We start from the raw sequence: 26,076 nt of genomic DNA on the forward strand, positions 1-26,076 counted from the left end.
ACACTCGGTGAGATCACCTTCTGTATAGGCTACTTTAATTTCCGCGGTTTATTTCGACATTGGAATACATACAGAAGGCCTAGGCTATAACATGCTATAGAGGACAGCAAACTATTAAGGTACCAAAAATTAACTTAAAAGTGCTCTCAAGTGCACAAACCTAATGTGTGTAACACTTTCAAATTTACCTCAAACATATAGTTGACTAGGCTTCTTATATAGCATATACCCTACCTTTTCTATTGGAGAAACATGTTAGTACCATCATCCATTCACCTGAAACATTGTAGGTTATTTTCATTTAAACACATAAAGACTGAAACAGTAGCAACAGCAATATACATACTGTACATCATCAAAATACACATAATTCTTTGACAATCATTAAGACAAATTATTGTTAGATATCAGTTACACAGAAATCACAATTATTTCAACCCAACATGCCTAATCTTTTCAGTTGTAAAATTAACCCACACTCCAACACCCTGTTTGAGGCCCAAACTAATGTTTTAGCTACTAAAGTGGAAACTGTACGCTATGTCTATGTAGAAAATGTGTCAGTGCTATTCAACCTATGTGTTTCTGTTTTTACAGTCAAAGAGACAGCTGGAGAATGTTAGACATCTCCTGACAGTGAGTTGACCTACCAAGTATTGTTTTTTTTTCCTGCATGCTATGAAGATGTCAACATGTAAAGAGTACAGCTGTTATGCAAATAAAAGTTTTCTTAAATGTTTTACAGCTGCAAGACCATCAGCAGGAGCCATCATGGTGGGAAAAGGTACACATTGATAGAAATGCACCTTCTGAGAATATATTTTAGTGCCTGGAGGCCGGATGTTGGCTATTATTTTGTTTTTAATGGTATCTATTTCATAGTCAGTTCATTGTTCATTGTTCATTTTGTCACATTAAAGCTATACTAGTCAAAACCACTTTTGATACAATTTTATTTCTGCAACAGCCATTTTATGTATAAACATTCAGTACTTATATAGCTTACCTGTATAGCAATTTTGCTTGTTTATGGTGGGGTCCACCACTTCCCTGCTGAATTTAAATCCCCTGAACAAGAACAAGGGATTCACAGGAAAAGATGCAGCATGTAATACCTCAAAATTTTTTGTTTCAGTTCCAAGGGTTAAATTATCAGTATTCATATCTTCAATATGTTTCACAAAACAACATTTTAGATGAAGAAAATTGCTGCATAACCATTCAAAGAGCAATAAATCCGGATAAAAGACGTAAACCATCAACTCCAAGATTATTCATTAATGAGTTCATCAATGTTGCTCTCTTTCTCCTCAGGGAAACACTCGACACGTGTGCTGTCATTCAGGATGTGAAAATTGTTGCATCCATCATCTCAAATGAACTGCCCAGCAAAAAGGGGATTAGCTGCTGAACCCAAGATGAAAGACTAAGGGAGTCAGTGTTTTATATTTTGTCATCTTAATAAACTTTCTTGGGTTACTTTTCCTCTGTGACTCACCATCTTTAATACGTGAATAACCTCAGTCACTTCAGACAGTTTCAAAAGCAGAACATAAGAATTTATCAGTATTAGTCCTGGCAGGGATTTGAAATAATAGATATGTGGGCATACTGTATATTTCCACAATACATTTGTCTACATAAATTGACCTTTTATTGTGATATTTTGCCTCAAAGATTTATTATCGGCATTAATTTGGGTACTTGGGTATGAATGTGTCAATAGTGTGTTAACTGTTAAGCCTAATTGCAAGTGGTGCTAGAATGTGTTTAAATCAGAGGTTGTAAATTAAAGTTCAACTAGAGAGCATTTAACCCATTGAGACATGGTTGATCTCGTCATATTTAACTGCAGACTATATTTAGATGCTAACACATTCATTTGTTTTACCTGTTTATGCATTTTTTACATATTCTTTCCTAGGAAGAGGCCTTTGCATATGCCCGTAGAAAATGCTCTGTCAACAAATAGCTGTATGAGTGTTATTATTAGTGTATATTTTTATTATTATTAGGCATCATTTACATTATAAGAGTTGTATTTAAAGGGGTATATTATTGTTGATAAATAATGTATTAGTCAAGTGAGGTCAATTTTAATGATATAGCACAAAATCACAAATTTACCTCAAGGGGTTACACAACCAGTAGAGTGTATGACAGCCTCTATTCTTAGACCCTTGATTTGGATAAGGAGAAACTATGACAGAAACTACTACTGAAAAACCTCTTAATCCATGTTTTTTATTGATAATTGGGAAAATGTGTACAAACTTTTAGCACCTTCATTATTTTTCCATGGGTGCCACAGGAGGACAGGCCACTGTATTCCAAAGAGAAAGAAGGTTTTTGTCTTTATCGAGGGCGGAATGATTTCCCTGTCAAGCTCCTTTTCTGCTTCCTCACTATGGGTCTGGAGGGGAGGCAGAGGAAACATTAATGCATCACCAAATTATCTACAAATGACACTGTTAAATGGGCACTCTAACTTACACAATGAGTTCAGTAATTGCAAACTTTATAAGATGCTATAAAGCTATATATTCTTTCTATAGTCTATAGGCAACACAGGGATACATGGGCTCTTTGATTAATCAAAATGCCAGAGAATGAAATAAATAAGAAATGTTGTGGAGTAAACTACAGTTATATTTACCTAATCCTTGAGGAGATGGATATGCTGTATATCTACGGTTATATGTGTTGTAATGTTAAGTTTAAAAGTATGTATGTAAGTATTTAATGTCTGGTGGTGAGATGCATCAAGGTACCAGTCAGCTTTTTTTTTGTAAATGTATAAAATATCAAAGCAAATATCAAATCTTTAGCGAGCCTGCAGTAAACATGTGAAGGACACAGAGGTCTTCAACAGCACAGGTCTTGCACTACATACAGCGTTACTAGTCAGTACAAGTTAACTTTTTCAATACACAACCCATACCTTGAGGCAGTGGTAGGCTGGCCTCTAGTGTGTTTTCTGGCTGCTCTAGGGGCAAAGCTGGGGGTTGGCCTCCTGGTGGCAGCTGCACCCCGCCTTTGGTCACGCTTCAAAATGTACCTGATGGCGTCCTCCATTTTGGACCCTGGATCGCAGGTTGACTTCTTGGTCCGGAGGAAACTGACATAGCTATGTACAAAGGATAGAGTGGTGGCCTTTAATGTCTGCTAGTGTACCTACGCCTAAATCCACTGCAATTCACAAATGCATTCTGTTATACCTAATTTTTTTTTGGGTCCTTCGATTCGTACAGATCCTGCAGCGTGTCCAAATTGGTGAAGACCAAAGCCAACCAGGGCCTTTCCTTCTTGGCCTGACTGGAGAGATCTGTTGTACCCACGATGAAATCTGACCTCTTTTTTAAGCTCACAGTAAGCAGACGCGTACTGAGTCAAGGAATCCTTCAATGAAAAGAATTGTTTACTCTTTGCACCTGTTCATATTTAATTCAATTAAATTCAAAACAGTTCATTTGTCCCACAAGGGGAAATTTAAGGTAAATACAAATAAACAAACAATCTAAAAATAACGTTTATTAAAAACTTTTGGAAACTTGCAAATTTCAGCATGCAGGCAGCCTCTGCATTGCAGTACCTGGTTAGCCATCAGTGGGCTCTGATACATAGTGGGCTCTCGCTGCTTTTGGTGGCCAGCCACTATGTAAGCAGTGTACCCCACATCATTCTCCAACAGCCATTTGAAGGTTTGACCTTTGTACTGGCCAAACTGAATCATAAACCTGCTCAGTACGAGCCAATCATTGGAAGGGTCCCCTCCCTCAGATATGACGCGGGCCTTCGCTTCAGCCTTCACTTCTTCTGGCTTCTTCACACCACTTCGAGTAGCTCGTAAGATCCGCTGGCCGGCTGCTTGTTTCAGAGCCTCCTCTGAGGGATTTGTTTCCAACTCTCCAGTCGAGGTCTTGGGGAAGATAGGGTCACCTCTCTAAGGAACAAGAATAAACACACCACTGCAAGTATAATTTTTAACGACCAGCCACATGTCAATGTGAATATTTGAATTTCATTGTGTAAAGTTAAACTTACATCCACACAGGCTTTGGTTTTTGAATCTGTAGAATAAGATAACAGTATGGTCAAAGGCTAATATAAGACACAGTGGAACATTATACACTCCACCAGTATGAACATTAATGCCCTGCAGTATTGACTTTTTTAGACTTTTAAACGACATTGTTCCTTTATCATTTTAGAGCACTTAAAATATCTATGGCCACAGCTGTGTGCTTACTTCTACTGTCGACCACTCTCTACTCTACTCTACTCTGTTCCAGTGTAACCACATTGTTGAAAATTTTGTAGGTTTTAAAATGTTTAAAGTCTTCTCCCTGGCAAAAGCATTACAGCTCATCAACATGCAAACTTACCTTTTTTCAGCACAGCCTCCTTTTATCCCAGGAAATAAATAAAAAAAATAGCGAGATGAAACACAAGGCAGGATTCAACAACACATAAAGTAAATACTGTATGTTTAATTTAAAATGCATCCGTAAAGTATTTACAGCTCTTTATTTTATTTTTTTATATTTTGTTATGTTACAGCCTTATTCCAAAATAGATGAAATTCATTATTTTCCTCAAAATTCCACAAACAATAACCCCTAATGAATGAATAATAAGAGCTGTATGTGGGGGAGGAGGGATGTAGTCGATATCCCAAGGTCTGTTCTCTGCAGTTACAGAGTAAGTTCTATATATGCATATATATATAGATTCTGCCATATTACGTAGTAGGCTACTGGTCACCTTGGCAATGCACGTCCATTAATTTTGGGGCAAAGCTGCTGAGGGACCACTGAAGAGGGGGGTGTTTGGAAGTGTAGTTCAAATAAATAATCATATCTTTCTGCAGAATCGCTTAGCCTCCTATCCCTTCAACAAAAACCTAACTTTCCCCTAACCTTTAACCAAGTCTACACTCTAAAATGTAATGATTTATGCTATGAGGACTTCCTATGAAGAAGGTGAGTAATACACAGGAAGTAATACACGCTCACACTCTCTCTCTCTCACACACACACACAAATGATACTTACTGATAAGTAATTATATATTTTCATAGATATGTAGCCATATGTGGTCAATTTTGACAGTGTTATTGGTCCAAAATATGTGTTATTATTATTATTATTAATATAGGCTATTATGGTTATGAATGAATAATAAGTTACTAAGCAGATTAAACATTTTTAGTGTTTGGTAATACATTTTAACCAAGTCAAATTTGACTTGCGAACAGTGTAAACCCTTTTCAAACACAATACGAGGGTTAAGCACTCCAAAATTAGAAAGGAACAATGCAGTTGGCTGTTTGTTGGTAATAAGTAAATAAATAAAATAAAATCACATAAACGTTCAATTCTCACTGTGACACATCCACTGAGCATGTCCCTGAGCAAGACACTTAACCTCTAGTTGATCCAGAGTGGTGTGACCTCTGACATGTAATTATAGCAATTGTAAGTCGCTTTGGATAAAAGCATCACTTAGCCTAAATGACTAAATGTAATGTTATTAAATGATGCAGAAGTTATGACTCCTCCTTTCCTGAAATGTCCAGATTTTAGCTCAGTTTATGGTTATACTGTAACCTGTAATAGTTATAGGATAAGTACCCAGTAGTGAAATAGATAGGCTATAAATTCTTTCTCTAAGTTCTTCCCAAACGTTCAGACTATTTCTCTGTAGGCTATGTCATAGGCCTACACGCCCTATGATAATTTTAAAAAACTGCAGTAGGCTATAAGGTCTTTGTAAGATCAAATAGTTAACGTTACTCCATAACTTCGCATCTACAGTAGGCCTAGTTCGCCAGTAGTCTGTGTTGACCTACCATACCAATATAATTTAAAGTGTAAAGTAACTAAACCGTAAAGCAGGGGGAGAGCCGGGACGATTGAAAAGCGGGACGAATGAAACACAGCGATTTTTCCGTACAAGTCTGATATGCCAAACTACCTCAGCACATACAGTCCACAATACCGGGAAAAATCAGGTGGATACGTCACGCTTTCACGGAGAAAGCGAAAAACGAAAGAAGCTGTTTTCAGTCACGGAAAGAAAATTCACTCAAGCGATCTTTTATATTATTTTTTTTGAATGACGAGTTGTGTTTACTGTTTCATGTGCCATGGTCATGAACACATGAAAGATTAGTGAGAAGGCTACTTTAACACATCCTGAAGTTTTATATATTACCATGTTTATTATATATCTTATCTAGAGGGGCAGAGTCCACCAGGCTGCAGGCTAGACCGGATAGGTCTACTTACAGCCAAATAACAGGGTCTTCACAGTAGACCAGGAAAACAGGCTGCAGATAATACATAAAAAGGGCAGACAATGTCTAATCCAAAGGTGGATTAATTGTTGGCGTTTTCGACCACAGCTAAATTACACTTGAATCCTAAACGTTTCTATCGGATATTTTCATCAGTGTTCACTCACACAGTGTCTCTGCCTCCTCGTGGCAGTTAATCTGCTTCAATATCTCCACAGCCACTTCAGGGGCTTTAATCTTGGTGAAGGTTGAAACCAGGAGGTCTGCGATCTGGCATACAGTTTTACCCTCCACGGCTCTAAGTCTAACCCGCGGCTCTTCTCTGCGGTCTCTCTCAGCTGGTGACAAAACTTCTGAAAATTTATCTCACTCAGATCCTCCAGCACATGCACTATAGCCAGTTTGATTGTCGGGTCCATTATTTCTCATCGGATTACAGACGATTACAGGTTTATGGTAATAGTGGTGGCTGAGTACCATAGTCTGCTTAGTAGGCTACTCAGTGGGGCTCAGCACGTATAGATCCAGGTTAAATTACGCGCCTAAAAAGTCCGTGCCTTCACTTCCGCCTCATGAGACCTAATGCTGCGTTTGAGACACCTGGGAACTTTCCCAGTTGAAAATTCCAACCTCAAAGAGTTACAGGTGCATGATGGGTGTATGACGCCAAAAGTAAACGAAAATGGTTTGGACAAATTGATGTTTATTTGTCAAGTCTGCACACAATTGAACCCTCAGCAGCGCCCCCTTAAAAAGAGCAGTTTTATTGAACCGAGCCGAGGTTTGCTAGAAGTAAGACTGATCTATCTTGGCCAGGTTGTAGGCCAGGGATCTTCATATATTTACACAAGGTGGGAAACTTTCATCGGTCGATCACGATAACAAGAAGTGGTATGGTTATCATTGATTGTGTGTCAAGGTGGAGAGAGATAATGCACCGAGGATGAAAGTACAGTAGCCTATACGTGTGTAAAAAGACCACTGAAATCATTTTGGAGTAGGCCTATTGAAGATGTTTGTGAGGCAAGAAGACTGACACGACAAGGGGAGAAGGAGGAGGTGTGTCTGGCCTTTGAGGGGGAATTGCCAGAAAGGATTTATTTGGACTATATAGGCTACTGTATATTACGCTACAGGGTGCAGGAGCCGAAAAGGAATAGAGGCGATCAGAATACCTGCATGGCTACGAAACGATTTTTGGCAATCACTGCCATGGTAGTAAATTGTGCTGTTGAAATAAAGAGTCAATCGGAGAGGATTAAGATGGAATTGGATGCTGCAAACCGATTCCTAGACATTGTTGACATATCGGGAGAAGAGATGGACATTAGAGTGATGGAAGGATTTGCACCATATCAGACTATTGAGTCTGGATTAGCCTATATAATGGACAAGGTTTTGAATGGGAATACTTGGGTGGACACATTTGTTGCACTGGGAAACGTAATGTAATGCAACTTTTCTGGATGCCAACCCCCATTAAAACTCGAAGAAGAAGTTGGCTTTCTCTTGCTCCCTATGCTTTCTCCTCATCTCCCTGCTGGGAGGACCGTTGCCTTTCCAGCACTTCTCCAATCCATGTATGGTTCGTTCTTTCATTATTTCGTTTCAAAACCATATCGGAAAAAACGGAAAATCAAAAAACAGAGATAGCCTAGCCTATGTTTTTTATGTAAACCCACAGCTGAGAACAAAGGAGCTGCGTTTTGTTTGATCTTTGACCGTTGTTGTATCCCTACAACCGCTTCTCACTCCCCGACTCGTGACTTATGGCATCGTCAAGGCCTATCATGTCTGTCTGTAATGCACTGGGGATCCCTGTAGCGTCAGTTTGTGACGGTAAAGGCTGTTAGGCCTATATGATATTTATAGAAAAGACAAAGTAAGATCGTGGTTGGGGTGAATGGAGGGCCAGAAAACGGACTTTGAACCAGGAGAACGTTTTGCGTGTACAGTGTGAAACAAAGTCAATATTACATGATTGTAGCAGTGAGCACTATAGGCCCATTATAGCCACATAAGAAAAAAGAAATATGAGAATGTAGGCTACTTGTTTTGCAAGATCGCGTCAAGCTGGAGGAGCCACTCAAGCACTCAAAAGCCTCCCATTTCTAGATTAAGTACATCAGCATCAAAGAAGCATTTTGTTTTGGGCTGATCTGAAGCAGCTGGTTACCTGAGCGATCTAAGAAAATACCCAATTACAGGGTTTGATTATGCCCAATTACAGGGCCCGAATATGCTTATCAAGGCTTTTTCTCGAGGCTACAGCCAGGGTGTGAACTACGGGGAGCTTTACTCCTCTTATTAAGACATGAGCTCCCCTGAAAACATGATTTGTAATATTTTGGGGGGTCTCTAAAATATCAACAATATGCTATTTTTGCCATTCATTTTCTGTAGCCTATAATCATGGATCATGCGTAAATCAGTAGCGCCAGGCTTCGTCCAGCCAGAGTGATCCCCGCGACCTCCTCTCTCTCGCCCGGCCCGCTCCCTCTCCGGTGGTAGACCAATGGGTTGTGTTGCCAGTGGAAAATAAAGGTCAGGTTGAAACAGCGTAGCCTAGAGAGGCTGAACGAAAAGAAAATTACCCGAACCTTTTAATCCATGTATGATTGGTTAATATACAAGCTCGCCGAATTAACTAATAATAGCTCATGTTTGCTGTGTACCATTGGATGTACTGACCACTATCAGTGAATTAATTTTAAACTGAAGAAATCTTAAAAACCGGAGGATTCTCAGGAAAGCGTTCCTGCTCCAGTTGCTAGTGAGTTACAAACTGTATATTATGCTATATTATATTGTCCTGTTTGTCAAACTATAAACCCACTTATTTTGATGTTCATCTTAATTTATTCGCAGTAGTAGAAGTAGCAGTTCCTGGAAGCTTGCTCATGCATTTAAGCTGATACAGTAGCTAATTAAGTTTGACAATGGTTTTGGAAGATGTGCTTGAGATGATGTGGACCACTTTTTGGGTCCTCACTGTTCATAATATTCTGTAATGAATGAGTTTAATTAGAATAATAGTTGCAAGTTACATAAATGTGCATTGAAAATTGCAAGCTGATAAAACCAGATTCATATAACATCTAAGGTTAAATGTAGCTCCTAACTGAGTAATACTAAACTTTAGAAAATTAGTCTATTCTCCCCACCTGCAGGTGTCATTTAAACTGGGGACACTGGAGACATTTTTGAAAGCATTTGTTATAAATGTTCTGAAACAAAACAAGAAATGTTAAATAAATGTGAGTGCTATGAGAGGTTTTTTTTTGGCACAATAAGAAAACGTGCAACACAATGTAAATATAGAAAAGAAACAGATCTGCATTGTACAAAAAACAATTACTTAAGTAAAAAAAAACAACAATTAACTGATTACTGCATTATATAATTATATTCTGAACACCTGCCACCTGAACTTTGTTCACCTTTGTAGAAAAAAAAGACATTTCCATCATAAATTGGTGCAATAATGTCTCCAGAATACAGAAAATTAAGTGTTTAATGCTCAAATGCTTTTACAGGGGAGGACTCCCAGATCCCCCGATCGTACATTTCATCAAGGAATATTTATTAAAATAGTAAAATATCTTAAAGTCTTGTTTTCGTGACCCCAATATTCTGGATTGCCGCGTCTTGATTGCTAAGTGTAAACTCTTATCTGAGCCCTAAAATGTCCCCACCACTTTTCAACACAAAGTGACGCCCTGCCCACCTGTAACTGTCATTGGCTGTTAAAGTCTTTGCAGTGTTGATAACACATAGCCTAAGCAGTCCATCAGAATGCTCTCTATTACATAGTGAGCGTAGTGGTGCTTATGGGATGCACTCTGGGACGGGTATGAGGCACAGTATACTCACTACAAAAAAGTAGACTACACCACTGGGTCAAAGAACCTAAGGTCTGGAGTGGTCAAAACCTATTAAAAGTGGTCCGAAGAAGGAAAAGCTGTGAACTGTGTTGAAAAGGTTTTCTGATAGAAAGGTGTCAGAACGCACGAGTCATAGTGGAATCCATTCCTTCACGGGTCTTTAGCTGGGAGCCCACCAGGTGGTCATAATGTTGTGGCTGATAAGTGTACGATGTGTATATTTGTGTGTGTGCGTGCGTGTGTGCGTGCGTGTGTGTGTTGCATGTTTTTATATTCCGGAGGGGACTTTAACCTGAATGCACACTAACCAATGGGGACTGGGGAAAATGTAGGTCCAGCCACAGTATGAATTGTATCATTTCCCACAGCATTTGAATGCACCATATTTTTCTTCCTTTTTAAACCAGGTTTAGAAGAAGTGAGCTCTGGGCGTTTTCTTCGGAGAGCTGGTCTAGAAGAAAGACTTTTGATTACTAGGACGGTCAGTTTGGGATCTCTGGGTGAGAAATGGCCCCCAAAACCATAAGAAAGGCAATAGCAGACGCGCTGGAGGACTTATCAAAAGATAACTTTGATAAGTTCTGCCGCCAGCTCTTGGACCGCAGAGAAGAACCCCGGGTCAGAAGAAATAAGGTGGAGGGTAAAAGCTTTTTAGACATCGCAGACATCCTGGTTTCCACTTTTACTGAACGCAGAGCTGTCACCGTTACCACCGAGCTGTTGAAACAGATTGATTGCCACTGTGAAGCAGACTCACTCGGTAAATATCTTACAGCTAGCCTACTTGTTTGATGCAGAACATTAAACTATTTATGTCCGCTTGCATGCAAATTAGCAATAGGCTAATTGTCAGCATTTCATCGAAATGGCTATTTTTTGTATAGGCCTATTGATGAAGTTGAACATCAAACTGAAACATTTTACCTTTCCTGCTTTTTTTTTACTTTCACTTTCAAGCACGTATGGCGACCACATTTCTGCTCTGCTCTGCAGTAGGAATTGCCAGTCTGTATTACAGGCGTTCAAACCTGTGCATATGTGTTCATGCATTCAACGATTATTTGCAGATTAATAGCGTAATAGTAATAGTGAATTAAATACCAATAATAATAATGAGTAGCGAACTGGTAGAGCTGATATGGAATGGATACAATCTTAAAAACTACAGTATTGGGACAGAGTAACCAGAGTAGGCCTATTGAAGCAGAGAATATTGAAGAAGAATATTAATACAGATAATATTACACACATTACCAAGTCACCAAGAGACCATGTGTTTGACACTCAGTGGTTCATTTGGGAGGGATGAATGTTAGTCCAGAGTTAATGTGTCCCACATTAATCCTGTATCTCAAATTATTATTACATCATAATTATCCTTTTTTTTTTTCTTCCTATTTTTGCAGAGGATGATGTACGTGAAGAAACCCCACCACCCTCACAACCTGGTCCCAGTGACAGTGAGTTGTTTTCTTAGTTTTCTTTTTTAAACCAGATTACAGATTTTTTTTTACAGATTTTCCATTGTAGATGAGTTGCATTGTTTTTTTTATTTAACTTTAAGCTTTATCCTTCAAAGTTGTACGATGTAAACGTTAAGCCGTCAGACAAGTACATCAACAATAGGTTATCTATCTACAGTACAATACAAGACTAGAATAGAATACAACTTTGACAGAGAGTCTTAGGCTCATCAAAATATTAAAGCAGCGCAAGAACGTCTTTAGATATTGAAGAAATAGTAGTAACAAAACATAATTGCAGTATAAATGAAAGAAATGTTCATTTTAGTCATTTCAATGATAATAAGAAAAAAATTTAACATCATCATTAACTTTTAATTTTTTACCATGAAAGAAAGCCTTTTTTTTGCCATGTGTATGGAAACACAATCTATGCATAAACACTAGTCTTGAGACCAATATACTAAATTGATTTCAGCAGCAAGACCCTCAGCTGGAGCAACTAGTGTAAATACCATGGCAGACAGTAGTTGATGTCTTCTCTGTAAATGCCATGTACTCTATTAAGAACAGGCCTAACCTGTTCTACAGACTACAGGCTCCAGAGTAGTGAAAGAAACAGTGGCCACTGATAAGCGCTGTAGGTGTGTTGGATTTAAATTATTAGTTTGACATTTTGAGAAAATATGCCTTTTTGTGTTTTTACCTTTAGATGAGAAGATCGATACCACTCATGTCTGTGCGTTAAAAATAGAGCTAGAGCCAGGAGATGGTTATCATAAAGTCTGGAAGCAAGGGAATCGGCTAGCCTGGCTCTGTCCAAATTTTAATTCTACCGCCACCTCTAAAGCTCACTAATTTACACATTATCTTGTTTGTTTAATCCCTTCAAAAACTTGAAAATTTGGACAGGCCAACTGTTCCCCCATGTTTTCTGTCTCCTAGCTTAATTTTTAGTGTACTGATCTAGTATCAATCTTGTCATCTCAGTTCAGCTCAAGAAAGCCAGTGTGTTTCCCAAATTGTCAGAGCTTTAAATGGCATTTGGAGAATGCGTCATAACTGTAAAATGTAGACCTTAGTCTTTCAGATTAATTCTAAAGTTATAAATCCACTATATGAAAATGTTAAATTCTTTTCAAAAACATCAAAATTAATACCTGATGCGTCAATTTTCCTCTAAAACACTGTTGTATGAGTCATGTTTGTGTTTTATTTAATCTTCATTAGCAACTGTAACAACAGTAAGTACTTGTCCTGGGACCCACATGCAGTTTAAATGCTTCTGTGGATTTTAATGCACATAGAAATCACTGTTAGAGAATCTTAAGTCCTTTTCTCAGAAAAATCCAAGGATTGTGTTGTCTGTGTTTTTAACATTTGATGAATCTCAGTCATCTATTTTTTGAATATAGTGAGTAAAAGATATATAGAATCTTGTTATGAAACTGTTTTCAACAGGGATGCACTAAAATGAAAATTCTTGGCTGAAGCTGAAACCGAATATAATTAAAAAAATCACCGAACAAGTACATTTACATTGTTTCATTTATTTGGCCTTTTTTTACCATTGCATAAATTAAATAGTCAAAATGTGCTTTTTACCCAGTGTTTCCCACATGATTTGGAGAGACTATGGTGGGTGGGTGCGGTAAAGTAAATTACATGTGTCCATTTACTTTTAATGTACACATGTAAAATGTTTTATACTTTTGTGAATATAATCCAATTAGCCTAATCTTATTTCCATACAGTATAAACATCTTATATTGAAAAACGGACGTTGTCATGTGTATCCTCGCGCTAAGTCCGACCCAATTTGATAAACAACATTGTAGGTGGTTCTCGTATGGTGTAACATACAGACTTCATAGCCTCTCTTCAGGTAGGACACTCATACTGAAACACTTGTCTTTGTAAAGAGAGAAAATGACAGGATAAAGTCGCTCACCTGTCTGTCAGCTCGCACTGGTCCGTTTCACTTACCATAAAGGCTTGAATACGTGTGCACTCCAAATTTAGGTGCGGCTAGCTTAATCGCCTTCTCAGAAACGAGTGACTGATACACTCAAAGTGAGTCAGACCGTTTGTTACCTTTCCTAAAAAGTCAGCCACAGATGGAGTGGATGTGCTAGGAGACAATTCAGCAGAACCGTGTCTGCAAACAGAGATTTTTAGGTCTTTCTAGGAGACTTTACACTTTAAAATGCTTCCACACTGCCGATTAGCAACATAATTGTTCGGTAATATTTATTCGGTCTTTTGACTTATTACGCCAATTAATTTCGGTGGCCGAACATTTGGTGCATCCCTAGTTTTCAAAAGAAATGTTATATCAGCTTCATGTTATCTACAAATCCAGTTAGTCACTGTAGTAATTTTATCCTCTTTCCTCAGCCTCTTTACAGTTTGTGGAGAAACATAAAGTGGAGTTGTTTCAGAGAGTGAGCAACATTGCACCCATTCTGGATGAGCTATTCGACAAAAATGTCCTCCAACCAGAGATTTATGAAACAATCAGGGCTCTGCCTACCTCTCAGGCGAAGATGAGAGAAATCTACCTATGTTGCCTGAAAGGTGGTGAAGCCTGCAAAAACATCTTATATGAAATCCTTGAGAGAAATGAGCCATATCTAATTGCTGACCTCAAGGAAAAGAAGTAAATGTTGTGGTGAAATCTACGGAAGCACATTGCATTCACTAAAGAAAAAAAAATTGGAAGCCTTATCTCATAATTACGAGATCCTGATGTCGTAATTATGAGAAAAGATGTCGTAATTATGAGAAAAGATCTCGTAATTAGAGATGACTAGAAAGGTGCCATTTATTACTGAGTTCAGTAAAGTTGGAAATATATTCACAGATTCGAGCTTCCAGGATCAATAACTCGTAAGCAAAACGTGTTAAAAACACAAACGACGCCTCTTTACTATCGTAGTTAAGTAGACAACAAGCTACAAGTACATTTTCACATAAATGAGTCTTCCTAGGATCGGCACAAATAACATTGGTCTCTACGTGCAGCCGGCTGTGAGACGAGTGCGCAGGGACCGTCTACAAAGTGCAACACCGAAAACACATTCTGCAGAGATATTCAATAACTTCACACTTATACAATATAGTGCCCCCAAAATCACCTTACACATTAATGATATACTGCTGGTTTTACTACAACACTTAGTTTGGGGGGAAAAAGACTTTTGCATACCTAATATTAGGTAGGTCGATTTTTAATATTCAATAACTACAATGTTAAAGGCTGTAGAGTCTCAAAAATCACCCCAGGTATCAGTGATCTCATGTTGATGATATTACAACAATTAATTTGTAGAAATATTGTTTAACTTCACTTTTAAGAGTTTTAGTGTCTCAAAAACCACCCCACAAATCATTGATATCCTGGTTGTGATACTTCAACACTTGTAGAAATATAGTTTTGCATAATTTTGGAGAATTTCTATCTTCAGTAACTTTACTATTATAAGCTGTATTGTCTCCAAAATCACCCTACATGTCAGTGATCTAATGCTTGTGATACTACAATCATCAATGGTCTCATGTTGAGAACAGGTGCCACCAATAAGGCAGACGGACAACTTCCCCTGAAGGTCTGCCAAATAACATCCCCCAACACTTTAAAGAACTTTACATCGTGTCTGTTTGGGAACAATCTGGGAACATTATAAGGCAATGTCCTTGACACCAGCAGGAAAGTTATCAAAATGTTCTAGGAAAGTAAAATGTCTAGCTGGGTATCTGTATAACAGTGAAGTCATATTATTAAAATCCCCCAAAATTACCTCAAAGAAAAGTTTTTCAAACTAAGTGTTGTAGTATCATCAATAGAAGACCACTGATGATTGAAGTGATTTTGGAGACACTACTGCTTATAACATGAAAGTTATTCATTTAGCACACACTTTTATCCAAAGCGACTTACAATCGCTATATATGTCAGAGGTCGCACGCCTCTGGAGCAACTAGGGGTTTGAACCTGGGTCTCTCACATCAAAGGCATTTGTCTTATCCACTGCCCCATCACCACCCCTTAGCAGTACCAGTGAAGTTATTGAATATTAAAATTCCCAAATCATGCAAAACTATATTTCTATAAACTAAGTGTGTAGTATCACAAGCAGGATATCAATGATTTGTGGGGTGATTTTTGAGACTCTACAGCCTTTAACAGTGAAGTTATTGAATATTAAAAATATGGGTATGCAAAAGTCTTTTTTACCCTAAATTAAGTGTTGTAGTATAACCAGCAGTATATCATTAATGTGTAAGGTGGTTTGGGGGGCACTATATTGTATAAGTGTGAAGTTATTGAATATCTCTGCAGAATGTGTTAATTCTGCAGATGTGATAAAATGTGCACTTTGTAGACGGTCCCTGCGCACTTCTCACAGCTGGCTGCACATAGAAACCAATGTTATTTATGCAGCTCCGAGGAAGACTCATTTATGTGACAATGTACTTGTTGCTTGTTGTCTACTTAACTACGATAATAAAGAGGCGTCACTTTGCTTATGAGTTATTGATCCCGGAAGCTTGAATCTGTAAATATAGGCTATTTCCAACTTTACCATTATCTAGTAATTACGAGATCCGGATCTCATAATTTCGAGATCTTATCTCGTAATTATGACATCTTTTCTCGTAATTATGAGATAAGGCTTCCAATTTTTTTTTCTCTTCCGTAGAAATCCATTTTCAGATTTCATAACATTTTTAGTCTACCTGAACACAAAATGTTTTTATACATTAACTCTGTGGAAATTTTATTGTTAATGCTAATTCTATGTGGGGGTTTTCTTTAAAAATATATATTTCCATGCATGTTTATGTTTAAGCTGCCCCTAATTATTGCCCCCTCTTAAATTACTTGAAATTTGTATGGTATGTGGTGCCTTGCCTGCCCTGATCAGTGAGACTCATTTACTTGCTTCATTTAAATGAGATGTGATTTCATGTACGGTTTAAAACCAGATTCAGCTAATGGTTATCAGATAATCATGTCAGAAATTAATTAAGGATCTCCCTAGACATGTAATGTTTTTATCCAACAAATAGCAAATGGATTAAGAGTCTGTTTTTAACCTAATTATTTTATGTAAATTATAACAGATGCTAAAAGATTGTTTTATCACTTTTATTCTGCCCAATAAGATTTAGTTTATATTTGGAAGGTCACTGAAAATGTTTTATATTTTTGAAATTTACATAAATTGAATTAAATCTTCTGATTGCTATGTGTTGTTCTTACACTATGAGTGAAGGGAGTGTCTTAAAAATTGTATTATTGTATTATGTGAGAGTTTAGAAATCATGTGCTCGTCTTTCTCTCTAGGTTTTCTAAAATGTGCACATTGACCACAATTATTTGTGTCAATAGGGAAATATTCAAGTATAAATTGATGCCTGCGTATCGCAGGATTTTTTCACATGCCTGCAAGAATGTAGTAGTCCTGAATGTTTCCTGCAAATGCTGTTTAAGGAACCAACTACCTTGATTTTAATTATTGTATTTAAAAACAAAAAAAAAGTTGGGGGTCATAGTGAGGTTGAACAACAAAAGGTGAAGAGGGGTGTGAAAAGGGGCTTTGTATTTGGGCATGTCCGATCTTATCCTCTAAAAGTGGTGGTTGAGGTTTGGGAGTGGCTTTGGCAGTCAGTTGTGTTTATATAGCGGGGTATTTTTTTTGACTTGGTACACATCTGGCCGAGAGCGCAGAACGGGGTGACTGAACAAATTTTTGGGTGAAGCCGCATCGGACAGAGCTATCTTCGTGCAGAACAACAGCGCCATCTTTGCTGCATCACAATCATGGACACCACAGGTAATCAATTGGGAGTAATGACTCCAAAACAATGTATAATTATAGATCCTGTTGCAATGAGTATGGCTCCTAGAAAGAAGACTCCCCCAACAACAATGGCCGATTTTCTGGACCAAAAGGCTCTGGCGCCTCAGTTTGAATGGGCAGTGGAAGATTTTAGATTGTCAGGATTCTTGTTTGAGTAAGGATCAGTTCATCTTTATACAAGAGAGCTTGGTTAAATTTTTCAATGTTAAAGCACACCGCACATTAGTTTTTCAGCCAAAGACTGAGAAACAAAGTCTAAAGATTTGAGTGCTTCAAAAAGTGCCTACACCACACGATGGTGTGGGTCTGCTTGGAGAGCTCTACCGAGTAGAGACAGACCTTGAAGTCTACACTGTTAAAACTGTTACTTGGATCTAACTCAATAAAATTAAGACAACATTTTCCAACTATTTTTTTCAAGTTTAGTGAACTAACTGATATTTTGAGTAAAGACAACTTAATAATGTGAATTTCAATGTATGCAAAAATATTAAGTAGCATTTTCAGAAAAAGCCAATAAATTGAGTACTATCAATGTAGAAAATATCATCATTTTATACACATTAAACTTAATTAAAATAGGTAACTTAAATGAAAAAAATAAGTAGATAATGTTCTGATTTATTAATTTTGATCAATTTACCCTCTTTGTTTTGAAAGTGTAAATAGCTTCAAATAAATAGTTGCTACTATGTCAATTTCCAACATTTATTAAATCATTGCCATATCCAAAACAGTAGCAATGAGCTGGACAGTATAAACATTGGTATTCAGGCATTCAAGAAAACATGCCCTCAGCAAATAAAGTGCAGGTTAGTGGAACACCTTTACAGTACAGTTCTGTACATAATGTTACAAAATTAAGTAACAATTTACAAACCAAATTCAAAATGAGCTGGATAGTGTTAACAATCAATAACATCTATTCATGCATTAAAAAAAAGCATGACCTCAACTTATAAAGTGCAGGTTAGAAGAACACCTTCACAGTATATTTTACTGTGTGTACATACATAATATTAAAACATTTTAATATCAAGTTAACTGGCACTTGCTATTTTTTTAACAATTCACATGCCATATCCAAATAGTGGGAATGAGCTGGACAGTATAAACAATCAAGAACTTCTGTATTCATGTATTAAACAAAATATGACCTCAGCTTGTAAATAGTAGTTAGTAAAACACCTTAAAAGGATAGTTCACTTCAAAATGAAAATTCTGTCATCATTTACTCACCCTCAAGTTGTTTTAAACCTGTATGAATTTCTTTCTTCTGCTGAACACAAGGAAGATATTTTGAAGAATGTTCTTCCATAGTCTTTTTATTTTTTTCTAATATGGAAGTCAATGGGTCCAGTTAACTGTTCGGTTACTGACATTCTTCAAACATCTTCCTTGTGTCCTGTAGAGGAAAGAAATTCATACAGGTTTAAAACAACTTGAGGGTGAGTAAATGATGACAGAATTTTCATTTTGAAGTGAACTATCCTTTTAACAGTACAGTGTGAACATAATATTGAAACATTTAACACTAACATTACAGGTCACAAGCATGACCATCTGACCTCAACTTGGCATAATACCTTCACAGCGTGTGTGAATATTTTGAAACATCTTTAGTCAAACATCTCACTGATCTCACCTACTGACCAGTTTTTAAAGTGCAGCTTCATAGCAGGTCTATTTTGTGTGTATAAAATATAATTACTTTTTCACACCAGGAAGTATGACCTGTGTACAGTATAAAACATGACAAGGATAAACCATTAAACACCCTGAATGTCCAATTATGTCCAATATAACATTGGACATAACACCCATTATGTCCAATGTATAATGATGTTGAAAATAGAAAGAAGAAAACAGCTGTTCACAAGTGCAGTGACAGTCATGTCTGAGTGCCTAGGCAAGGAGTTTGTTTTTCAGGGTCATGAACTTGGGGCTTGGTTTTGGGCGCAGTGTGTCAAGTCCCACGAAAAGTCTTTGAAACACCTCAAATGTTTTGGAAAGCTTGGATGGATACTCAAGATTAAGTGCATATGTCAACCCAAGCAGGAAGCAGCATGCTTTGGCCAGGTTTCCAAGATTGGTAAGGACTGGTATTCCCTCAATGATGATTCCTACTGCATCTGGCTCACGGCAGACATAGATGCTCATGTTCTTAATTTTCAGGTCACTCATGAACAGTGGTCTCTGCGGCCCCCTTTTGAGATACAAGATAAAGTATTTAAGACAAACAATCTCATTTATTAAGAAAAATAAATAAATGCATAAATAATCCGCTACCTGCCAAATGCTGGTTCATTCAGTTCACATTAAAGGGAAACGCTTGCCAAAATTTAACCTAGGCTATTTTTGTTAATCTACCAGAGTCATTCTTTCTTGTAAAAGCATAATTAGAATGGAAATGCCACTCTCAAGATTGACTTTTTTCATATGAAGTCGAAATGCCTTTTGAATGGGAGTGCTAGGGGCACTACAATGATGGCATAAAAATCACTATTTTTAAAACACTAAGAAGGCTCAACACAACATGAAACTGTACTTGAAGTGTCACCAGGAGCTCTACACATGGACTCGAGCATTGACAACATTGTGTACCGTATTTCCGCACTATAAGACGCACCTTCAATGAATGACCTATTTTAGAACATTTTTCATATATAGGGCATACCGGATTATAAGGCGCATAAGATACTGCAGTCAAACGTTTGACTGGGTTTGCGTTATGCATCCCTAGATGTGCCAAAGGGAATGTAGCGAATGCGCGGCGCCGGAGGTGAGGCGCTGGGGCGGGCACGTAACTTGCATTCGCAGCCTGACTCATGAGTATTCATGTGCGGCGGCTCGCTGACAGCAACAGCAGGCTGTTTGAATGAGACGACCCGGTTACTGTGAACAGGGAGCGCTTTATGAACATTCTGTGACGCGCGAGCAGCGCGGGGGACAGTGTGTCTGTTAGTAAGAGTGAGCGGTCGTGAGCGGGCACGTGACTTACACACATAACTGATTTATACGAGGTTGAACTGGCCGTGTGACAGAGCGGGCATAAGATGGACACGAGCGCGAGTTCACGGGCGAATTTAATAACGCAGAGCGTTATTAACCAATTGATTCATATGTAAGGCGCTCCGGATTAGAAAATTAAAGGCTTTTAAGTGCGCCTTATAGAAAGGTTTTGTACGACTCACTTTATCAGTGGCGGCTGCTGTTTCGTGTGCCTATGTGACATAGGGCCAGTCATTTGTTTGTGTCTACTAGAGTGCCAACCTGTGAGGAACTCTTAAGACAACTGATGTTTAGTTTTATGTGTCGCCTGGACAAGTCAGTGATTCATATTATTTAAGCGCTAGTTAATCCTCTGAAAAGCTGTTATAGACACACTTCTAGGTTAAGACAACATTGGTGCAATACCCTGTAGATCATACATACATGTTTGTGTTTCTGGTAGCTGGAATTTTGTCAATCTCCAAATGCAATGCAACATGAGGAGAGTAAAGATGGAAAGCTCCTAAAGTTTGTTTCCATATAAATTGCCATGAGCTAAGTTATCATGCTTTTTATTGGAATTACAAGTTCATGACATTTCCTCATATGTAGTTCATTACATTGGCATTCGGAGATCGAATACTTTTGACTGTCAAAATTCCAGCCACCGTAAACACTAACTGATAATGTGAGTCGCACAAAACATTTCTTTTTAGTAAACTGTGTGTACACAAACAATGTTGTCAATGCTCAAGTTCATGTGTAGAGCCGCTTTAGTGTTTTAAAACTAGCGATTTTGATGCAATCATTGTAGTGCCCCTAGCACACCCATTCAAAAGGCATTTTGACCTGAAAACGAAAATACGGTCAATCTTAAAAGTGGCATTTCCATTCTAATTATGCTTTTACAAGAAAGTATGACTCTGGTAGATTAGCAAAAATAGCCTAGATTGCAATTTGGCAAGAGTTATCCTTTAACAGTCCGCACAATTTAAACATGTTCACCAGACTGACCCAAACCTGCTTTGAGACAATACTTACACAGTAATCCGAGATAAGCTCCTGTCCACTCTCTCCCATATACTCAAAGAGGCATCTCAGAGTGACATCTCTCTTCTTCACTGTAGTGGCACTTGGGTCCTAGTTAATAGAACAATAATGAATAAATTATTTTTGTTGGTAAATTCACTCCAACCCTGTAATTACTGTAGGTCTATTATTTTTTCTTTTTTATTCATTATATATATTAATAGTAATAACACGAGACAATTTAGAAAAAAACTGGCTAATTAACAAAAAAAAAAAACAACAAAACAAAAGCCACCCAGATAAGCAAGATGCTGAAAAAACTGAAAAACAAAACCACTCAATTGATTAATATCGTACCTTAACTTTGTAACCAATTTTTCCCTACCTGTATCAGATCCATCAACAACTTTTTGATGCGTTGACCAGTTGCTCCTCCCTTGGCACTAAAGAGTTCTAGGAGCTTTGGGGTGTATTTGTCCAGCTGTGACATAAACGTCGCTTCCAGGGAAACCGCAGTACATCTTCGGAACTCCTCGTTTACCTGTAAGACAGCAAATGTTTGACTTATTTAAGGGGGTTTAAAGATTAATCTACTATCTCATGTCCAAGTCACAATTTCTAAAAAGTTCTCAGAAGTGAGTAGTGTCAGCAAAAACTGAATGATAAGTCACTTACCTGGAATGGTTCGAAGAGGGCAGGCCATCTTTCCTTGAATTCTGCCACACCAGGAGACTTTGTAATAACTTCCTGTCTTCTCCAGCTGTATGTTATGGCCATCATATCATTTGTGCTCCTGACAGAGTCCTTTGTCTGATGGGCAGCAATTAGGTCAAGTCTCAGATTCTCAAGGGTGTCATCTGTTTCACCATGTGGGTGTGAGGGCAAGTAATTCACCTCTGCCCTCTTTGGTTTTTTGACATTTTTAGCAGCTTTTCGCTCATCACTTGACTTGTTTCTCAGTGAGTTTATCAGGAGTTCAGTGCTTCCAAGTGCTTTCCGTTTTGTCCGGTAGTTTCCACACTTATACTTTAGGCTTACCTGCCACCCATAAGTTCCATTAAAAGATCCGGGCTCCTTTAAGCAGGGATGCTTTGCAACTAGTGCCTCTGCCACTGCACATCTCTGGGCATCATTGGGGTAAGCTGTGTAGAAAAATATGGCCTCTGCCAGGCGCTCCAGGATGTCTGATTTGATACTTGGTGATGTCATAGGGGTGCCATCTCTTAAATAAATCTCGTTTCCTTGTCTTAAGGCCAGTTCAGTGTTGTGTGAGAAGGTTGGAATTGGAAACACAGCAGGCCATGGGCTCTGCCTTTCAGAGGGGGATGGACTCGGAATGACGGTATCCACTGAGTTCCCACTGAGACTCGTACACTCACAGAGAGAGCTGACATCAGAGGCATCTGGGGTGCTTTCCTGGGGAACAACGGTCAGCGTCAACTCCAGCGGTGTATACACAACTTTAAGTGTGCACTTATCTTTCAGCTCATTGGTAGATGTTAGGGTGAAGAAGTCATCAAATTCCTCATCTTTGTATTGAAGACTTATATCTGTGGGGATGGAAAAATGTTCTTTGACAGCTGCAACCAACTCATTCACAGTTGAGGGCATGCCACTGCTGAGAGTGAGTGTCTTGATTTCATGATCGATGAGGACCCGGAATCTCACAGTTTGCTCCATTTCTAAGAAGAGTTATGTTGGAGACAGATGTGGCGCTTCAATATCACCATTTGCTTTCCTGCAACAATATAGGCAGACAGAGGATATACATCAGTAAGGCATCGTTGCTCAACGAGAGTTATGTGGTTATGATATTAAATCTTTTGATGTCCACTGCTTTACATAAAAGGGCCAAGTACACAGAGCTCAGAGTTGACCGAGTTGAGTGTGGAATGTTGCCAAACACCCAGTATACAGCTGTAATCTTGTGCTTCTTTCTTGAAGTTCCCAGTGGATTGCAAATTTCGAAGTCATCAATGTACAGTACAAGTGTAATTCTTAGTTCTTCAGAATAAAAAGAATTATCTTTATAGATTGTACCGTCTTGATATGATTCATATTTAGTAGATGGCTTGTCCTTTTCTTTACTCAGAACTTTTTCCTCGAAGATCTTCTTTACCCAAAATATTAATCAAAGACTTAAGAATTGGAATATACTGGAAACTTCTCTTCTCATTTGGTTCAAGGACATACTCAACAACTTCAAATTTTTCTGTATAATACTTCCGTCTCTTGAACGATGAGGATAGATGACCAGCACTACTAAGTGCTGAGCTTAGGGGATTGGAATTGCACAATTCTTCCACCAAAGATGTAACAACAGTGTCATCAATGGTTTGGTTATTTTTCTTAAAATGTGAAACAATGATACTTTTAACTGAAGATATGCATGCAGAATTTGCTATGAAGTGAAGATCATCAACCAATTCATCAATGCACCGAACTGAAACATTATGAACACTCTAATTTCAACAAGAGGGATGCTATATACTCTACAACTACACTGCTTCCATCTTCCTCTTCATAGTGTGCATTAGTGCTACTGCCTTCATGATTAGCATCATTGTGGACCTCATCCTCTTCAGAGGCTTCAAATCAAGTGCTTCCTCGGGTAACCCACAAATAATCCCTGGTTTGAAATCTTGTGATGTATGTGGAGTATGCTTTCTGTGTTTGTGTGTTGCAAACGTCCCATACACATTTGTTTGGTGATCACATCCTATGAAGACACACTTAACAGTCTCGTTATTCTTGAGATGGTGACCTATATGCTCAAAAAAATCCTTTTCGTTGTTAAATCCAGGGTTTTGACACAAAGGGCAGGTAAATGAAAGACTTACTTGTGGTGAGATGAAGGATTTAGCTTCTGGGTGGTATCTTGAGAGGTGAGAGCGGAAGGAACTCCAGGATTTAAAAGAACATGGGCAATCTATATGAATAAAAGGCAAGGCATGGCTGTGTCCAAAAGTCCCATGATGCAGTCTATAATGCTTTAAAATGTCACTCTTTCCTGGTACCACAGTGTTGCACAATTTACAGGGCCATCCCATCTGTCAATAAAAATAAATAAAGTTAGTTACATCTAGCCTTTTGAATACAAGCCTGATAAAATCCATAAAAAAATTCACTTAAAATACAAATGAAGATTATCCTGCTGGACAAGACAAGAATGGGTAACTTTAGTTCATAACAGAATTTATTTTAGAAAATAATCTGAAACATCATGTCAACCTCATGTCTAACCATCACAATTGACTAATTGTTAGATTGTTAGGTTAGATAGCCTAAAATACTTGTAACCTCTCTTGCCAAAATATTAGTGGAACAACTGGAATGACTGTAAAGTGTGTTGGTGTGAGATGTGTGAATGTGCCACAGTCAAATACAAAGTTTTCCTGTTAAGACAAACACGTGTAAAGCACGCTGGATGAGGAGAAATGGGCCTGCACCTTGAGCACCACCGTTGAGGTGTGTTAACCGCGGGCGGTGTGGGTGTATTTCAGGCTATGTGCTAATCCACATTAGCTAACAGTGCCCACACTCATAGTTGCAAATGTTTGCTCCCTCATCAATGTGGTTTTGGTTAGGTTGTGTGGATTGTGTACTCGCCAAAGTAACTGCTGCACTGGCACATTAACATTCATCTCCAACCGACGATAATCAGTAATCACTTAACTTAGCTAACGTTAGCTGTGGCTACGTGTGTCTGTCGTAGCTTCGACAGCGTTGGCAGCGGACTCAATGTTTTTGAAGAAGTTACAAACACCTCTGAAACATTAAACTATCACACAAAGTCAACATTACTTATACAACGCGCACACACACGTAACGTTAGATTAATACAGTTAGTGGCTCAAGTTAACAAACTGTTTGAGGTAACGTTAACGTTAGAGCACATTCGAAATTGGCGCTCTTCGACAGAGCGATTGTGCAGCACAAAGACGTTAATTAGGGTAAAATCTCACTTTTAACAACACAAAGAGTTACTTACATGAGGTACGTGAAGTATTATCCGGCTCCGTAGAAAACCCCGTTCGAATAAACTTCTGGAACAGACGAGATGAAGGATTTGCCCGGGCTTGTTCTTCTGTTGCTGCAGGTAGTGGGCGGGTCGTGTCTTTTTACGTCTGATACGTCCATAAGGATACGTCTGATATAAACTTTTAAAATGAGTTTTGTAAAATCAATTTATGGTGAAGTCCAATTAAATTAATTTTATTATAGAAAATATTAAGTTACGAAAATATTCACACTTTTTTGCTTTTTGAAAACTCAAAAAACAAAGAAAGAAAAATAAGTTAATTTATTGGAATAAATATAGTTTTTAAAATTAAGTTATAAGGACAATAGCACTGAACGAATTTTTACAGTGTACGATCCAGAATCCTACATCTTTTTTGTAGATCATGCAAGGACGATTCTGTCATTCATAATGCAAGGATGGGGACCCCAGAGCAACAAAAAGGCTACCTGATAATGAATTTCATATGGGTCATGTGTTTTGTTTTTGTACTTTTAGTATTGATTTGTGTGTTTTAATGGTA

General features: G+C 38.1%; 3 protein-coding genes and 1 long non-coding RNA gene across 4 annotated transcripts; 2 read left to right on the top strand and 2 right to left on the bottom strand.

Annotated features, from left to right (window-relative positions):
• The first annotated feature begins 647 nt into the window (after positions 1-647).
• On the top strand, positions 648-1,485 carry LOC119897171. Its single transcript, XR_005443359.1, has 2 exons — positions 648-784; positions 1,315-1,485. It is a non-coding gene; the product is annotated as an uncharacterized LOC119897171 (long non-coding RNA).
• Positions 1,486-2,224: 739 nt separating this feature from the next.
• LOC119898143 lies at positions 2,225-8,090 on the bottom strand. The gene is made up of 7 exons (XM_038712319.1): positions 8,051-8,090; positions 6,466-6,663; positions 4,045-4,070; positions 3,593-3,943; positions 3,219-3,399; positions 2,942-3,127; positions 2,225-2,413 (listed from the first exon to the last, which is right to left on the bottom strand). Exons 1-6 carry the CDS (start codon positions 8,088-8,090, stop codon positions 3,048-3,050), a joined length of 876 nt encoding a protein of 291 aa, XP_038568247.1. The 3' UTR covers positions 2,225-2,413; positions 2,942-3,047.
• A 2,468-nt stretch (positions 8,091-10,558) lies between these two features.
• LOC119897169 (apoptosis-associated speck-like protein containing a CARD) lies at positions 10,559-16,891 on the top strand. Its single transcript, XM_038710753.1, has 3 exons — positions 10,559-10,942; positions 11,589-11,642; positions 14,043-16,891. Exons 1-3 carry the CDS (start codon positions 10,690-10,692, stop codon positions 14,306-14,308), a joined length of 573 nt encoding a protein of 190 aa, XP_038566681.1. The 5' UTR covers positions 10,559-10,689; the 3' UTR covers positions 14,309-16,891.
• Positions 16,892-19,326: 2,435 nt separating this feature from the next.
• Positions 19,327-25,799, bottom strand: LOC119897174. The gene is made up of 6 exons (XM_038710755.1): positions 25,524-25,799; positions 24,373-24,582; positions 22,208-23,270; positions 21,918-22,073; positions 21,545-21,643; positions 19,327-19,718 (listed from the first exon to the last, which is right to left on the bottom strand). Exons 3-6 carry the CDS (start codon positions 23,210-23,212, stop codon positions 19,689-19,691), a joined length of 1,290 nt encoding a protein of 429 aa, XP_038566683.1. The 5' UTR covers positions 23,213-23,270; positions 24,373-24,582; positions 25,524-25,799; the 3' UTR covers positions 19,327-19,688.
• Positions 25,800-26,076: the final 277 nt, after the last annotated feature.

This window comes from Micropterus salmoides, unplaced genomic scaffold, assembly GCF_014851395.1.
Source record: "Micropterus salmoides isolate LMB-PRFRI ecotype aquatic unplaced genomic scaffold, ASM1485139v1 Ms_hic_scaffold_11, whole genome shotgun sequence".
Lineage (NCBI taxonomy): Eukaryota > Metazoa > Chordata > Actinopteri > Centrarchiformes > Centrarchidae > Micropterus > Micropterus salmoides.

Excerpts from the sequence above, each read along its gene's own strand:
- LOC119898143 (XM_038712319.1), bottom strand. The coding sequence starts at position 8,090 with ATGATAGGCCTTGACGATGCCATAAGTCACGAGTCGGGGA. Across the intron at positions 6,664-8,050 it reads CATAAGTCACGAGTCGGGGA|ATAAATTTTCAGAAGTTTTG; the intron begins GTGAGAAGCGGT and ends GATCTGAGTGAG. Across the intron at positions 3,128-3,218 it reads AGGACCCAAAAAAAAATTAG|CTATGTCAGTTTCCTCCGGA; the intron begins GTATAACAGAAT and ends CTTTGTACATAG.
- LOC119897169 (XM_038710753.1), top strand. The coding sequence starts at position 10,690 with ATGGCCCCCAAAACCATAAGAAAGGCAATAGCAGACGCGCTGGAGGAC. Across the intron at positions 10,943-11,588 it reads CTGTGAAGCAGACTCACTCG|AGGATGATGTACGTGAAGAA; the intron begins GTAAATATCTTA and ends CTATTTTTGCAG. Across the intron at positions 11,643-14,042 it reads ACAACCTGGTCCCAGTGACA|CCTCTTTACAGTTTGTGGAG; the intron begins GTGAGTTGTTTT and ends CTCTTTCCTCAG.
- LOC119897174 (XM_038710755.1), bottom strand. The coding sequence starts at position 23,212 with ATGGAGCAAACTGTGAGATTCCGGGTCCTCATCGATCATGAAATCAAG. Across the intron at positions 21,644-21,917 it reads TGTTGATGGATCTGATACAG|GACCCAAGTGCCACTACAGT; the intron begins GTAGGGAAAAAT and ends TCTATTAACTAG. Across the intron at positions 19,719-21,544 it reads AGCTTATCTCGGATTACTGT|GGGGCCGCAGAGACCACTGT; the intron begins GTAAGTATTGTC and ends GTATCTCAAAAG.